The 15703-nt window shown below is 50.6% G+C and overlaps 2 protein-coding genes across 8 annotated transcripts in view; one reads left to right on the top strand and one right to left on the bottom strand.

Annotated features, from left to right (window-relative positions):
- Nucleotides 1-15703, bottom strand: part of flvcr2b (FLVCR choline and putative heme transporter 2b) — a 27142-nt gene extending 11439 nt beyond the window's left edge. For 2 of the 7 annotated variants that reach the window (XM_068649253.1, XM_068649252.1), the window contains exons 1-8: nucleotides 14471-15703; nucleotides 14111-14252; nucleotides 13484-13624; nucleotides 12814-12881; nucleotides 12323-12426; nucleotides 11965-12075; nucleotides 11473-11578; nucleotides 11262-11373 (exon numbers count right to left, since the gene is read on the bottom strand). In XM_068649253.1, coding sequence (XP_068505354.1) covers nucleotides 11262-11373; nucleotides 11473-11578; nucleotides 11965-12075; nucleotides 12323-12426; nucleotides 12814-12881; nucleotides 13484-13624; nucleotides 14111-14252; nucleotides 14471-15055 — 1369 coding nt within the window. In that variant the 5' untranslated portion in view covers nucleotides 15056-15703. Of the gene's footprint in view, nucleotides 1-8927; nucleotides 10172-10699; nucleotides 10756-11261; nucleotides 11374-11472; nucleotides 11579-11964; nucleotides 12076-12322; nucleotides 12427-12813; nucleotides 12882-13483; nucleotides 13625-14110; nucleotides 14253-14470 lie in introns of those variants that run through there. The other 5 variants (XM_049757364.1, XM_049757363.1, XM_049757362.1 and 2 more) reach the window with 5 other exon arrangements.
- LOC125990317 (transforming growth factor beta-3 proprotein) lies at nucleotides 3398-5823 on the top strand. Its single transcript, XM_049757368.2, has 7 exons — nucleotides 3398-3932; nucleotides 4048-4211; nucleotides 4493-4622; nucleotides 4700-4807; nucleotides 4872-5034; nucleotides 5101-5254; nucleotides 5332-5823. Exons 1-7 carry the CDS (start codon nucleotides 3584-3586, stop codon nucleotides 5488-5490), a joined length of 1227 nt encoding a protein of 408 aa, XP_049613325.1. The 5' UTR covers nucleotides 3398-3583; the 3' UTR covers nucleotides 5491-5823.

Raw genomic sequence — 15703 nt, 5'->3', positions numbered from 1 at the left:
GAAGTGCAAAATATATCCAAAGCTGCTCCTAAGAACATCCTCTCTGCGGCGTGTCAAATTTCCAAGACATGACAGGAGATTTATTTTCACAGCCAAACCGCGGTCCGTTTCCACCAGCGCGCGTTCAGGGACCCGGAGGACGCGGCGGCGGTCTTGTCGAGCCATCAAACACGTCGGCTGTGCGTGATGCTCGGTCGGGGCTCCCTCCGATGCTGACTCTCCTGGAGCCGCTCCAGGACACCGGGGCTTGTAATACGGTTATTTTTACCGACAAGCTGACGCAAATAAATATTTATAGGTGTTGGCGGGTCAGCGGGTCACAGGCAAATCCGCAGAGAGGTGGACGCTAGGTAATAAAGGATGCGAGCGGCGAGAACACGGGTTCGATGGAGCGCGGCGGCGAAAAACTTGCTTGCTTGGCGAATGGGGGAAATAAAACAAGCACACGTAAATGAAAAGCTAAAAATGGAGCGAGAGAAGCTTCAGCAGAAAAAAAACCACGACAGCGTTCCCCCGCTCTATCATCTTTCGCCTTCACTATATCAGAATTTTAGCGACGTCCAAGTCCGGCCTCAAAATACAAGTTGCAATTGCCAAAGCGCGTCCCGCTGTGACCTTCCCAGCGGCCTGTCAGTCAAGGCCGCCAAAATAAACAATGGCAGCCAACGGCCGTCATCAGCGTGGCCGCGCTGACAGCGAGCCGGGGGGGGGGGGATCCGGGCTTCACCTTGACACCCCGCCTCCAGCACTACCTGGTCCTGGGAAAGGCAGGCCAGCCTCGCCGACGGCTGAGTTATAGCCGGGAGGCATCGCCACGCGCGGGCCGCGTAGTCGTGTCCAACACAATATCGGGACGTTTTATCGTTTTAGCCGGGCACTGAGGCAGGGTCAAGAGGATGATAAGAAAGGCACTCATGTGAGAAATGAAGAAGATCATGGAGTGGACAGAAGCAGGAAGGCGCTGAAATATAGCCAGCGACCTGAGCACCTGTCAGGTGTACACCTTGGAAGGCTCGTTTGCTCATCATAATAATATAATAATAATAATAAATTCAACCCAATTTATTGTAATGAATATAATAAATATGTCTTGGTTTTACCATCGTCGTTATTTCGCTTTAGGTTTATTTGAATGAAAAATAAAGCGGATGCTGCCCTCTGCTGGTGCAAAAGAAAATCTCTCCTCCCTTAAAAGGACTGACACGATCGGATGGGATGGCGCTGCATAGGAAATGAAATGATAGAATCTCAACTTTTAGGATCAACTCCAAAGTCAGGTTTCCTCAACTGTGTGAAAGAGTGCTGACAAGTTCAAAAGTAGGTGGCTTTAGGGGGGGGGGGGGGGGGGGGGGGTCAAGAATATTCATATTTGTGACCTTACGTAGACATACAGAAGGTGCAGGCCATTGGCTGCAGGCCAGACACACGCACAAGCCTTATTTATGCTCGACACACTCACACACAAAGCATCCACACATGTTCTAAAAGGTCAAGCGGGGTCCACCAAACGCGCAGCCTTTGCGCGTCTTCACGCAGCAACCTATCCGGGAGCCAAAATGGCGCTTGGCCACCAATGTCTTATTAGGCAGCTCCATCTGGGAGGGGTGAAAGGTGACGGGCGGGGCCTCGGAGGTGAGCAGACGCGAGCGGTAGGGGCCGGCTACAGTTTGGCCAAGCGCGACGGGACCTGGCCCGGCCGGAAAGGATAAAACTGCAAAACAAACGAGTGTGTGTGGGCGTGTATCTATTGTGGTTGGCTGTCGAAAGACAAGATGTGTGTGTGTGTGTGTGTGTGTGTTTTGTGCTGGATGAGAAAAACAAAAACTGAGAGGCTCTTTTCCGGACTAAAATTTAGCAGTGAGAGTGTGTGTGTGTGTGTGTGTGTGTGCGTGTGTGTGTGTGTTAAGCAGCAAATCCCTAATCTGGCAGACTTGCTTCCTGTCTAGACTCGGCACAAGGACGCCAACTGTAATCTGGCCAGCTCTACCGCGTGTGTCCGAGTGTGAGCGTGCAGACAATACATGCACTATAGCATTATGTGTGTGTGTGTGTGTGTGTAATGTATGCAAGTGCACGCATCCATCAGATGGGCGCCGGATCAAAGGCCTCCACATTGCCGTCCAAATGGAGACAGCAGACCGGTCCACCCGCCAGTGTCTGTTTCTAATTGGTCAACATCCAATCAAGTTTATTTTTATCATTTTTGCCGTGCCAAGCAAGCCGTTTCTGGCCGTCCAAAAGCCGATTGCGGTTGCACATTTTACAGGAACACAAAAGGTGCCATTTTAAATGAATCTGTAACTGTGAAAGGATAACGTACGCAAAAAAATGTTGGCCGCTTTTAAAAGAGCTCATATCGGCCGGGCCCAAACGCGTATTGGGTAAAACATCAATATTTTGCTAAGAAGACATTCTGCCGTCCTCACGATGTCAATCATGAGCAAACGTTGCTATTGATTTTCCTGCAAACATGGCGGCCAATCCCCGTCACTCCATCCTAGTACAAAGCGCCTGGGAGCTTCCACGCACGGACAAATAAAGGGCTTGCCATTCACGCGCGGGCCCAAGAACACGTCGTCCTCCAAAAGGACTGACCTCAGCAGAAAAAAATCTCCACACGCAACCTCGGTGACATCACGGCGCCTCTGTGGGGGGCACTCACACACATGGCAGATCCATAACGACTCGTTTGACTTGCATCATCATTCTCACAGACATGAGGGCTTCTCCTGTTTGCATTCCTACCCCCAAATGTGACTCATGCGCCCCCCCCCCAATTTTCAGGCTGGACAAAATACGGGCCAGATGGGTGCGCGCATGAGGAAAATATTGCTTTTTTTTTGTTTTGCTCATCACATTTTGTGACTCACACAGCAGTGAAGTCACCGGCGGGGGAAGCACTCAGAGTAAACATGAACTTTCACCGTCTGGGATCACGTCTCGGAATCCCCAGACGGCGGCTGGGACTACTACGCCGTCCGTCCACATGTTTGATTGGACACGTAAACGTCAACTCAAAGCTGCCAACTTTTTCTTTAAGGGGCGCAACAGAAAAATGCAAGTCCAAAAAGTCAATCCAATTACATTTGTATTATTTCATTTCAATCTGTCCTGACACATCCTGTTGTGCTTCATAAAAGCAAGGAGAAAAAAAATAAAAGCGATTCCCCTTGTCGGCCACAAGGTGGCGCCTGAGGCAGCTTTTCCAGGGAAAAACATGCTAATAGTGCCCTAAGAATAACAAGAGAGTGACTAAAGGCCTCCAAATAGAAAAGCAAAAGCTTTTCTCACGTGTCTGAGTCACGTCGGAGGGGGCGCCGGTGCGGGGGTGGCCGGGCCCCTCCTCCACCGTCACGCCGCCGTTCATGCGTGCGTGCGGGCGGGCGGGCTCCAATAAAAAGCCCAAATCTCATCTCCCACCATCCAAACAAACTCCATTCTCAGCTCGTCAACTTTTGGAAACTCGATGGGTCCAAAAAGACGCGGCTTGCTTCTTGGCCGAGGAATTTTTTAGAGGGCTCGCCTCGGTAGGATCGGGGTCAGAACCCTCCCCCCATCGCCCCGGGCAGGCGGGCCGGGCAGGATGCACGCCTGCAGAGCTTTGCTGTGCGCCATGCTACTGCTCCACTGCGCCTCGCTCAGTTCGCCGCTGTCCACCTGCGCGGCGGTGGACATGGACCACGTCAAGAGGAAGCGGGTGGAGGCCATCCGCGGGCAGATCCTCAGCAAGCTGCGGCTGAGCGGCCCCCCGCGTGCACAGGGGCCCACCAAGGTGCCCCAGCAGGTGCGGGCGCTCTACAACAGCACGCGCCAGCTGCTGGAGGAGCTCGGGCGGCACCGGCGCCAAATGTGCGGCGCCGACGGCACCGACGCCGAGTACTACGCCAAGGAGGTCTACAGGTTCAACATGGTTCACGGGCCCACCGAGAGCAGTGAGTTGAAAATATGATAAAGGCTGCAAATAGTCAAGGTGGTCAGTATGGGTCGAAAGTGGCAAGACGGCCGCCTAACGTGGCCGTCCGTCTGTCCGTCCGTCCTCTGTCGCAGACGACCTGTCCTACTGCCCGAAAGGCATCACGTCCAAGGTGTTCCGTTTCAACGTCTCGGCCATGGAAAGGAACGCCAGCGACCTCTTCAGGGCCGAGTTCCGAGCCTTGCGGGTTCCCAACGCCGGCGCCAGGCGCAACGAGCAGCGGATCGAGCTCTACCAGGTGCGTAAAGGTACTGTTAAGCTCCGCCCAGAAAATGGCGGCCGGCGAGTGAATGTTTCGCGGGCTCGGTTCTTATACTGGAAGTTGACTTCTCGTGTGTCCTTCGCCAAATATTTAAGATGCTAATCTGAGAAGCGCGCTGTGGCCTGCCAAGCGGATTTACGTGAGACGCGTGTCCAAGGAAATGTCATCCGCCGCTAACGACCAACCACATTTTGGCCGCCTTCGGCTTCTCAAACGGTCACTGACTCGGTCGGTGCCACGTTGTCTGGCTTTTGCAGATCGTGCGGCCGAACGAACACGTCAGGAAGCAGCGCTACATCGGCGCCAAAAACGTGCTGACCAAAGGCGCGCCCGAATGGCTCTCCTTTGACGTGACCGACGCCGCGCGGGAGTGGCTGACGAGCAGAGGTGGGGATCACATTCACGTCAGGTCTGCCTTCCGACTGACCTGACCTGACCTGACCTTGACTTTAATTTGACGGCAGGCAGCAATCTGGGCTTGGAAATCAGCGTCCATTGCCCCTGCCACACCTTCGGCCCCAACGGCGACATCATCGACAACGACAACGAGGTTCTGGACGTCAAGTTTAAAGGTACCCGCCCGAGCGCAGTCGTTTGGAACGCCGACGAGCCGCTCAACGTTTTTGTCCGACCGAGGTGCGGACGGCGAGGAGGAGCAGAGTCGCTTGGACCTCAGCCATCTGAAGAGGAGCAAGGACCAGAACCTGCCTCACCTCATCCTCATGATGATCCCGCCTCACCGCCTGGACTCAAAGTCGCGCAGACGCAAGCGAGCGCTGGACACCGACTACTGCTTCTCGTAAGAACCGCTTTCGGATGCTGAGCGTTTGAACCGAGGCGCGCGTAAACGTCGGTCGGTGCGCAGAAACGCCGAGGAGAGCTGCTGCGTGCGCCGGCTGCACATCGATTTCCGCCGCGACCTGGACTGGAAGTGGATCCACGAGCCCAGCGGTTACGACGCTAACTACTGCTCGGGGCCGTGCCCCTACCTGAGGAGCTCTGACACGGCGCACAGCTCGGTAAGAAAAAAAAAACGGAGCGGAATCTTTCTGGACGTTTTAAGTACACCTGTGTGTGTGTTTCTGCTGCGTCTAAGTTGCTGAGCCTGTACAACACTCTGAACCCGGAGGCGTCGGCTTCGCCGTGCTGCGTCCCCCAAGAACTGGAGCCCCTCACCATCCTCTACTACTCGGGACGGACCCCCAAAGTGGAGCAGCTCTCCAACATGATCGTCAAGTCTTGCAAATGTAGCTGAGGAGGCACAAATGACTTTTTTGGGGGGTGCCCGGTTCTGCAACTCATAGCAAATGGGTCAAGTTCATCTCACATCTTGCGCTTTTATTCTGACAAAGCTGTCGTGTCGTGTCGTGTCTTTCTTGTTTGGTTTTTGGGGTAAAACGGTTTGCTTTGTTGATGATGATTGTTATTAATTAAAAAAAAGAGAAAATAAGTCTTTCTTTTTATATTTTGGAAACTCAAGTGTATAAAATATGAAACTATAGTTCATTGTTGAAATTTCAAAAATCTGTGATCATCAAATTTTAGGTGAAGTCAAAAGTGTAACAATTAAATGTCATTTTTGGTTCTACTTGGCCTTTTGTCTTCCCGGTATGCCCAACAATACAAACTCATTTACAGAATGAAAACAAAACATTCGTTTTGAGCCGCCATGCAATTGTCCTTCCCCGTCAGCGGCGATGAGAGATGAACTTTGACGCAGAGACAAAAGAGCCGAGTCAACAAGCGGCGCCTCAAATGCGGCGGCGGCCCAGGGCAGCTTGGCCGCAACAAACGCCAAAGGAGTCAAAAGTGCCAAGTCAGCATTTAGAATGGGAAATTTAAAAGGCAAAGAATTTGGAGCGACACAATTCGAGGGTCCGAAAGATTAGGAAGTTGAAATTTCATGTTTTCTGTCTTTCAACATTGGCTAAGGTGCAGCTAACGCTAACTCAGCAAAAATCTCAAGCTGCTCTGCCTCTTCTAAAGTTTTTTTTTTTTTTCTAATTGGACATCCTGCTGATGAATGGAAACAATCAAGCCAACGCTGCTTTTGGCCGATTTGCTGCGAACTCTTTGACACCAAAGACGAGCGCCGGCACGACACGTTAAGCTGCAGAACACCGCGGACGGCCCGCTCGCTCTTCCCCGAACGCATTAACAGATGCCCGAGCGAGCGAGGAATTTTGTAGCAATAAAATCATCAGGTCACATCGCAGCGGTCCCGTGGAAAGAGTTGTGTAAAAGTACGATGGGAAGCCTCCCACGCGTTACACACGCACGCAATACATACAAGTCCACTATGGCGTTACTGGAAAAGGTGGGCTGACCAAAGGGGGGGCAAATATGTCAACGAATCAAGCTCATAGAGCGCCACAGCTAAACAAATGAAGGCCTGAAATTGCACACACACACACACACACACACACACACGCACACTGGGCTGTGTGCGTGTGCGTGTGTGTGTGCATGGCCAAAATAGAGATAAATTGCACCACAAATGTGCGTAAAAACCACGACTGCAGTCAGGAGAGGAAGGAGCCAAGTTTGCATTGAGTTGGCATGACAGAAAAGAGGACTGGGCCTGAAAAAGTTGGACAATTGCAATTGCTATTTTTTTCAGAAGAAAGTCGACTCGAAATGGGCTTTATGTCCAGTCGCAGCAGATGTGACAGCGCAGAGAATCTGGAGCGTGTTCAGGTATGTTGTCGGTTAGCTTCGTACGCTAAAGCCATTAGCGATCGCGGCCACGGCGGCAAGTATATCAACAGATGTGCCTCGAGAACACATTTGGAAGAGCGCTTCCCCTTGGGCCGGAACGGCTTTCGATCCTATTTATGGAAATAAGCGGCTCATAAAAATGTGATTCATGCGCCGTCTCGGGAGCCCACGTCCGAACGCACGGGAGGCCGACCGCTTCCTCCCTGATACGACGACTCAGATTACAATCAAAAAGCAACAATCGTTGCGCGCTACGACAGACTGGCCTACATATGAAAAAAAAGTCATAAGATCACAATCAGTACAGAAAAAGTTCTTGAGACTACATCTGGATCGTCTCACCCTCAAAACACAACGACGACTTCTTTTCTTTTGATTCAACTCTCAGAACTAAATTCTTGTGAGGAGGACAGAGCTGGAAAAAGCAAATCTGTTGTACTTGCGCAAAGCCGCTGGGCTCGGAATGCGCCGACGTGCCAAGAGCGGGAAGAAGACAAGCGTGCGAGGATTAGCAGTCAACACTTGCGGGAAGGGAAAGAGCACCATTTTGTGCATGACGGGAGACGGCGGCCATCACAACAACAAGATCTTTCACACTTTGGACGGCTAAAGACAACACGCAAAGCCCGCCCGGCCTTTTTTTTCCAAGATGACCCACTTCAAACGAGTCGGGACCCCGTCGCCAATCGTCCACACACGAACGAAGCTGCCGAGCTCAGCACATTTGCGCTCCCCGGCCAACTTCAAACGACGGCTTTCGGGTGGAAGAAAGCCCGGCCGCGATGACGACGCTGCGTCACACGAGAAACCATCGGAGCGTAAGAAGCCTTCATTTCCGCGCAAAGCCCGTTTGACAATATTAGCTTTAGCGTTTGACGTCACGGTGGCGCCGCGAAAAGGAAATCAAACGGCTGAAAGGATTTTGAGGATGAGTTCATCTTGGAAGCGCGGCGGGCTAGCGGCGACCGCAAAAGGATCCGTTTCTCGCATTTGGGAGACTGTAAAACGCCACTTGAGTGGATCATTTGAACGATGAGGAGCGTGGGAAATGCGCAAAGAGGCTAACGGCAGTTAGCATTTCCTCCGTCTTGTGATTCGAGCACCCACGCGTCCCCGAGTGGCTCTTGAAAAATGTTTTGCGAGGCTACGGGAAAACCCCACAAAGGCCATTTCAGCAAAAAGGGAAGCTGTTGCATCATTTTAAGAAACAAAAGGCTAATGGCCGGCCAGCCGGCCGGGCGGGCGGGGTTGGAATAACAAGTCGGTCGTGCTCTGTCTTCCGAAACATGGTCAAGTCACACGGAAGGCTTTCCAAAATGGCCGCCTAACACATTGACAAGGCCCCGATCGACCAGATAAGTGCTATGGATTGGCAAACATTTAGGTCAATACTGCATCCGAGGCCACGTGGGCATCATTGCATTTGTGTCACGTGTGGACGGGTTCCATTAAAGCTTTGAGGCGGTGCCAAAGCTGAGTGCTCCAGTGGCTATTTGGGGTTTGGAGGCCCGGAAATAGGAGCAGCAAAATAAAGGTTCCCGCACATTTTCCAATAAAGAAATTCTCAGAAATGTCAAATTCATTTTAAAAACATCAGATTCATCTTTTTCTTGCAACTGCGTCCGCCATTGTGAACGTTTGGCGTCAAATTTGACTGCAGTGCGCCGAGTTCCGCGTGGAACGCAAAGTGCGTTTCACGCGTCATCACGTAGCGCCGCGGGGGTTGGGGGTGCAAACACCACACCTCGGAAATTGTGGTGAAAGCGCCCAGTCGGTCACGCGGCGCTCTAATTAGTGCTACACGGCCACTGGTTACAGCGTGTCGGCGCAACACAAACACAGCAGGAGCCACTTTGGTTGCCGTGTGAACAATAAAGCGGCGCAAAGAAGGCCTCCGAGGCTCCGCTTGACTCATAAAGGCCTCGTTTCATGGACGGAAAAGTGCTCTTTGACCATTAAGGGCAGAAAAGAGTGTGAGGTCAACTCACAACTATATTTTCTTTCATTCCAAAAATGTATATGACATCAAAGTCTTCATACAGCAATGAATTCATCAGAAAGGACAAATTGCCTGAGTCTTATTTATAACTACACTTTTTTTTTTTACAACAATGTACAATAGACGAAGCAAATCAATGAATTTAAAGGAAAGCTCGTTGCATTGAAATGAGCATGTTGCAACAGCACCACATGGTGGCGGAAAAGGAAACTACAATAGTGATGTGGAGGGGGCATCTTAAAAAGTAAACATGAATCTTGTACAAAACATATGTACATATCGAGTATAAATCCTCAGCAGTCATTTGTGTCGCATTCATCTTGTTGACGAGTAAGAACGAGAAGGGTTGAAGATATTTTCCATGAAGTCAGAAATACACTTGTGGTTACAAAATCCACATTTTTGTTACTGATAGCGGTAAATTTGTCAAAGTGCAAGTCATTGACGATTGTCAGAAGGATTTAATTTGTGGACATCAAAGCATGGAAATCAAGTTAGGTAAATCTAAATTGAACATCAATAGTAAAAAATAAAGGTTACAATTGTACATATTGCGCTGGTTTCTGATGTTAATTGTGCAGTTTTGTGCTTTTTTTTTTTTTAAAACTTTTCTTCTTGGAGGACAAGGTTTGTGGACATGCCTCCTCTCAGCCTGTCACATGGTCCCTGCAGGTGGAAACAGTACACACGCCAACTTAGAACCTAGTGGCTAGTTCTTCATTTTCCTTCAAGTGATGAGGGTTTTTTTCATCACATTTGTAAATTAGTACAAAACTAAGTTGTGCCAAAATTAGAGGTATTAGATTAGAACATTTCAAATGCATTTCCCATTAAAGCAGCACTGCGTCCATCAGTTTGCCCATCAGAGACTCTCGTCCTGTCTCCCTCTTGTGGAGAAAAGAGGCAGTACAAGGAAACCCGCCAGGAATGAACGACACTTGACTTGCAAATGACGTCATCACTTGAATGAAGCTCAGGTCAGCACTGCGGCTTAAGAGGCAAAGCTGCCTTGCAGTCGAAAGCGAAAAAGAAGCGGCAACTGGGAAGCAGATGGATTGGCGTGGTGTGATCATTACCTTAGCGCACCTGTGGAGGGCGCTATGATTTGATGAGATTTTTTGGGGTTTGTTTACGGAACGCTTTATAGTGAAGGCGGCGTCTGCGCAGTGGAGATTTAGGACGTGGCGCTGTAGTCCGGTCCCGACGTCATCGCCTCCGCCTAAAATCACAGCCGCCCGTCACTAGGGATTCGTTCACCGCCGCGAATTTGTTCGATTGAAATCACGACAAGTGAGACACATTGTTAAGATGGCGCGCCGAAGCTCTGTTAAATGAAATTAGTGGGGGGGGGGGGATTTCACATGACGGCGGCAGAAGACATCAAGCACACTGAATGGGGCCTTTTGATTAGATGCAAAGATTTGCTGTTGGTTCGAGAAAAAGACAAACGTAAAATGATAAAGACCGTGAAGCCAACGGAGTACTTACAATAGAAAGCGCTTGAGTCAAAATGAGTATTGTTAATAAGTTGCCATCTGTTAGTACTCATGTCCCAAATAATTATTGGATCATTTCAACGTGTCAATTTTCCAACTTTTGGAAGCAAGCCGACGGACAAAAGCCACATGCGAGGAGCAACACTGACAAATGCGGAGAACAACCACAACGCGTGACGCAATCATTTGAGGGAAGCACACAAAGACGACACGTCAACAGGAAGACGATCCGATCCGCCTTTCGCACTTACTTCTGCTTTGGCCAACTCGTTGGCTTTTTGCCGCCGCAGATCCGACTTGATGAAGCCTGCCGGTCATTTAAGGCGACACAAAGGTGGACTTTAGTGGGAATGATGGAGACTGATGGTTCACCCCCGCCGACAACAAGGCACTCGGAAGCAGCTAGCTAGCTAGCTCGCAAAGTGCAAGATGCATTTGCAAACAATAGCCTACGCCAAATGATTTCCAAACAGGAATACATTTTCCAAGTCATTGACTTCAAAGGTTGAAAAGGTGGCGCAAGCCAAGTCGATACAGTTCAATATGTCAAGAGCAATTTCAAGTATTTCCCAAGAAAACAACGATGGGGTGGGTGTGGGGGGGGTGTCACATTGCATAACTTGCAAAGTGCACGAATGATTAACCCCAATTTACACTCGGCAGCAAACGAAAACCTTTGAGACGTGATGGTGCACAGTAAAATGTCATTTTGCATCTTGTGACAAAATAAACACTTCTCAGTGGGGGGGAAAAAAAAAAAAAACCCTGAGGCACTCTTTCCATGACGCAAGATGGAAGAAAAATCGTTCCTACCTGTCATGACGGTGCCCAGCAGGAGGAAGACGCACAGGAAGATGTTTCCCGGCAGTGTGCCAAACGTGTCGATGATTTTGCCCTGGCAGATGGTGAAGATAATGCCAAAAACCTGCCATGACACATTCAATCAATAACAAAATCAAATGATGCCACTTTTGGTTCCGGCCCAGTTGCGATCCGACCAGAATCTAGTTGTGTTTTGCGTTACCTGCGCAGAGCAGTTGAGGAGCCCAGAGGAGGTTCCCTCCGATTCAGGATAGGTCAGCTCCACGGCGAACTCGAAGCCCAGCGGCAGGTAGCCGGTCATGAAGAAGCTGAAACGCATCAATTCACCATTTTACAGGAACGTAAGCAAAGTCATCATTTCTTTCTTTCTTTCTTTCTTTTTCTCCCGTCAAGTGTGTGAGAATAAAGTTCAATTCCTTCCAAGAATGTGCGGCCTTCCTTTTTTTTATTGCATGATAAGGTTATCGGGGGAAATTCCACAAATTCCAGCTGGCGCCAAAACACGAGCACGCATTTGCCACAACTGCGTCCGACCACCCCTCACCTACATTTTTTGTTTTGGAAGACACACGAGCAATTTTTCCTTTTCGGCAAGAGTGTAAAAAAGGTCAGGGTGAGCGGCGGCTCGGTGCCTTTCAATGTTTCCATTGCTAACGTTGCCGCTGGCCACAAATGATGACTTTTAAGACGGTACCCGAGAACTCCGGAGGTGACGAAGACCACCCAGAGGTGGCCCAGGCTGAGCGTGGCGGCGTAGACGATCATCCCCACCAGAGACATCAAGTAAACGGCCAGGGTGGTCTGCCTGCAAAAGAGCACAAGACACGGCTTTTGGGTGACCCCCCGCTGTCCAAAAAAGTCCGGTCCGGTCGCCGTCTTTCATCACACAGCACACAATGGCAACTGGAAATGTTTAGACATGTGCAGGACAATAGCGGGGAAACAAACAACAACAAGAGGGGTGCCGCATTCGAGCCAACGGGGGAGCAACTTGAAAGCGACACCTGCATAAACACACAAAATGAAAAAATAAAAAACTGCTGGCCACTCACTTGTAGGTTTTAGTGCGGTCCAACCACAGGCCGCAGATGAGGGAGCCCACCATGCCGGCGATGACGATGGTCAGGCCGATCCGGCCCGCGTTGACCTCTTCGCCCTGGGAGCAACGTGGCAAAGTTGACGCAACACACTGGCATGTGCTTTTTTTTTTTGGATGGCTTCCCATCTTGTCGGACCGAGCTTCTGCTTCCTTCATTGACCGTGCAAAGAGATGAAGATAAACCCAAGTGAAGGCCGCTTGCACGTGTTTGCGAGCAGGAAATGAGGAAGCCAAGCTCGGGTGCCATTTCACTGGAAACGGAAATTGAACGGCGTCTTCCAATATTGACTCGTGACATCGTGCGATAGATTTTATGACGCGTGTCTCCTCCCAATGATGACACGTTCATTTCAAATGTGGTGCGTTCCTCGCTTTTGACTTGAGGGGACGCAAATCCTATTCACTTTGGTTTTCAGGCCAGCGACCGGACTGGACTGGACTCACCGGGTAGTGCTCGATGATCATGCGGTTCAGCAAGGTGCCGACGGCATAGAAACAGCCCACGTTCAAGCCTGCAACGCAGAAAAGAAGGGGAAATGTTTTGGGGGCGGGGCTTCTTGATCTTACACAGATGCTCAAGTTTTTATGGAACTAACAAACAAACGGGAATGAGAAGCTTTGAAAGCAGGCAGCCTTTGAGAATTATCCGCAGATGTTTTTCTTACCCCCCCCCCCCTCTCAAAAGAGGAAAAAAACAGCTGTTCTATTTCAGGAATTGAACAATGGCCTGCATTGATCTGTTTTTACTCCAACAAAAGGAATCAAAAATGGAAGCCAGAGTGGACCTCGCTTGTTGGGCAGGAAAGTGTGCGTGTGTGTTTGATAATAGAGACCGGAATTCAAGTTCAAGCCCAGCGAAAGGTTCTGCCGCCGCCGCCGCCGCGGGGCGCCAACGCAGCCGGTCATAAAAGCGCTTTGCTTAATCATTGTCAGAGTGTCAACAAACTTTGGACCCCTCCAATGCCAATATGGCCTTCATCCTTCTGACAGATACTAAATCCTTTTTTATGAGATTGGCAGATAAGATAAAAAAGTTTGGGGGTGTGCCGTGCCGGCCGGCTGGCCGGGGATGCCGTCAGCCGAGGGGAACGGCCACAATGGAGACCGTCGGTACCGTAGGTGATGATGAGGAGGATGAAGGGCTTGTTGCGCAGCAGCCGAAGAACGGAGGCGCTGTAGGAGTACTGCTCGGGCGGGATGCTTCGGGCCGTGGCCTGAGCCTGCGTCGGGGGCAGCTTGGGCTGCTCTTGGAAGACTTGTTAGAAAGAAAAAAAATAAGAAGAATCAATACTGACGTTATGAAACAGGGAGGAACCCAAAAAAATAACAGGACTGGAATGAATGTTCTGTTAGTGATTAAGCGAGTGAGAAAAAACAGCTAACCATGCCCACATGAGAAGCACAAAGCAAAAGCTGAGGAAGGAAGGAAGGAAGGAAGGAAGGAAGGAAGGAAGGAAGGAAGGAAGGAAGGAAGGAAGGAAGGAAGGCAAAAAGAGATGGATTTTCTGCAATGTACATTCAACATTTAGGCCGCTTTCAAGGAATGAGAATGTGGCAAGAATGGTGCCACTGTGGAGCAAAGGCTTCCCTCCCTCCCTCACTCCCTCCCTCCACAAGGATCCGTTTGTGCCGCTGAATGCGAACGAGCATTGTGCCCACTTTTGCCGCAACAACTCCCACGTGACGTGTTTCTTCCCATTCGCAAAAAAGAACGTTTAATGAGGTCAAGTTCCGCTCTTACCGACGACGACGAGGATGAAGAGGAAGGTGGCCACCCCGGCGGTGATGTAGAACATGATGCTGATGTGGTGAGCCAGCTCGTCCACGTTGTCCACATTTGGTACCAGGATGGGCGGCACCAGGAACCCGATGGCAATGCCCAGCTGAAATCGTTTTCAAATAGAGCATTCATTTTCTTTCCCCTACTGGAATTCAATTCATTTCTCCCGGTACCAATGGTTTATGATTGCCACCGAAAGGCGGCACAGCACTACTTTTACCTCAATAAACTCATTCCAACATACTACTTCCTTGGCCCCAGGATGCCACTGAGGGAGCGCAAACAGCAAAAAGGTGAGTACGGTAAAAGAAAATCTCTCACCTGGTTCCCAAAGACGCCGATGGAGCAGGCGGTGGACACCTCGTTGGATCCGAACCAGACGGACGCGATCCTGGACGGCATGCCCAGGATGAAGACTTGCGCCAAGGAGCAGCAGAACTGTCCCACGAAGGTGACGGCAAACAGGTGGGGCTGGACGCTGCCCACCTTGAACCACGTCCCGGCGCAGTTGAGCGCCGTGGCGGCCAGGGCGACCACCCGCAGCCCTTTTTTGTCCAGCAGCCACGTCACCGGGAAGATGAAGGGGATGTAGGTCAGCATGTAGATCATGGACATCCAGTCGATGGTGAAGGCGTCCACTTGATAGAACTTCATGAAAATGTTGCTGATGATGCCGTACTGGATCCACTGGTACGAGTTGCACAGCGAGTAGGAGCTGAAGAGGAACACCATGACCCAGCGGCGCTTGTACAAGCGCGTCTCCCAAACTCTGTCCGCCGAGGTGGGCTCGTTCGAAGCGCTGAGGCGCACGAGAATCTCCGGGGATTCCGCCGACTCCAGCTTGGCGTGTTTGTCCGAGTCATGCCGCTCCTCGCCGGGCTTCTTCTCCTCTGGTTCCCCGTTCATGGCGAGCTCGTCGGTGTGTGCCTGAGTCGTTCAACACGCGCAAAACCACCATAGGACGTTTCAATGAAGAGAAAAAAAACAAATTCCAAAGTAATGGAATGAATTAGAAGCAACTTTTAAAGAGGCAAGTTTAGACGGGCAAGTCGACTCGAGCCTCGCGCCCAAGTTCCAAATGAATGGAGGACGTCGTCGTTGGCTTGTAGCGGGTCCCAGTCACCAAAATAACTGTGCCGGTTTCGATTCGAGAGTCACTCGAATGGTTGCGGCGGCATTCAGTATGACCCCCCCCTCCCGCTGAAACACTACCGCCTCTTTCTTGGCTCTTCCTTCCTCGAGGGTCAACACGTGGAGCCAGCCTGACACCGTCCACGCTCGAACCTGAACCACTTCTGCGGAGGGTGTTACTCAAACTAGCCCGAGACAAGTCACGAGTGCTCCGCGTAAAGAGAACCACGTGCGACATTTTACACTCGGTTCAAAGACATCCGGGCAATTTACGTTGACGCGTGCTGACCGGAAGTAAGAACAAGTAAACGGTAACTAAAGTCAAATTAAAAAAAAGAGAGAGTGGGGGCATTGAATATGTCAGCCCCCCACCTAGAGGCTTCCCCGCGAACTGCACGTTTTGCAAAAATTCACATTGACACA

The sequence above is a fragment of the Syngnathus scovelli genome, chromosome 20, assembly GCF_024217435.2.
Source record: "Syngnathus scovelli strain Florida chromosome 20, RoL_Ssco_1.2, whole genome shotgun sequence".
Classification (NCBI taxonomy): domain Eukaryota; kingdom Metazoa; phylum Chordata; class Actinopteri; order Syngnathiformes; family Syngnathidae; genus Syngnathus; species Syngnathus scovelli.
Note: the sequence above shows the minus strand (reverse complement) of the source record. Positions and strands in the feature narration are given on the sequence as shown.

What these genes read in the sequence shown, in the direction of transcription:
- LOC125990317 (XM_049757368.2), top strand. Translation starts at nt 3,584, where the DNA reads ATGCACGCCTGCAGAGCTTTGCTGTGCGCCATGCTACTGCTCCACTGC. An exon ending in AGCGGATCGAGCTCTACCAG is followed by an intron (nt 4,212 to 4,492) that starts GTGCGTAAAGGT and finishes TGGCTTTTGCAG; the next exon opens with ATCGTGCGGCCGAACGAACA. An exon ending in GGAGTGGCTGACGAGCAGAG is followed by an intron (nt 4,623 to 4,699) that starts GTGGGGATCACA and finishes ATTTGACGGCAG; the next exon opens with GCAGCAATCTGGGCTTGGAA.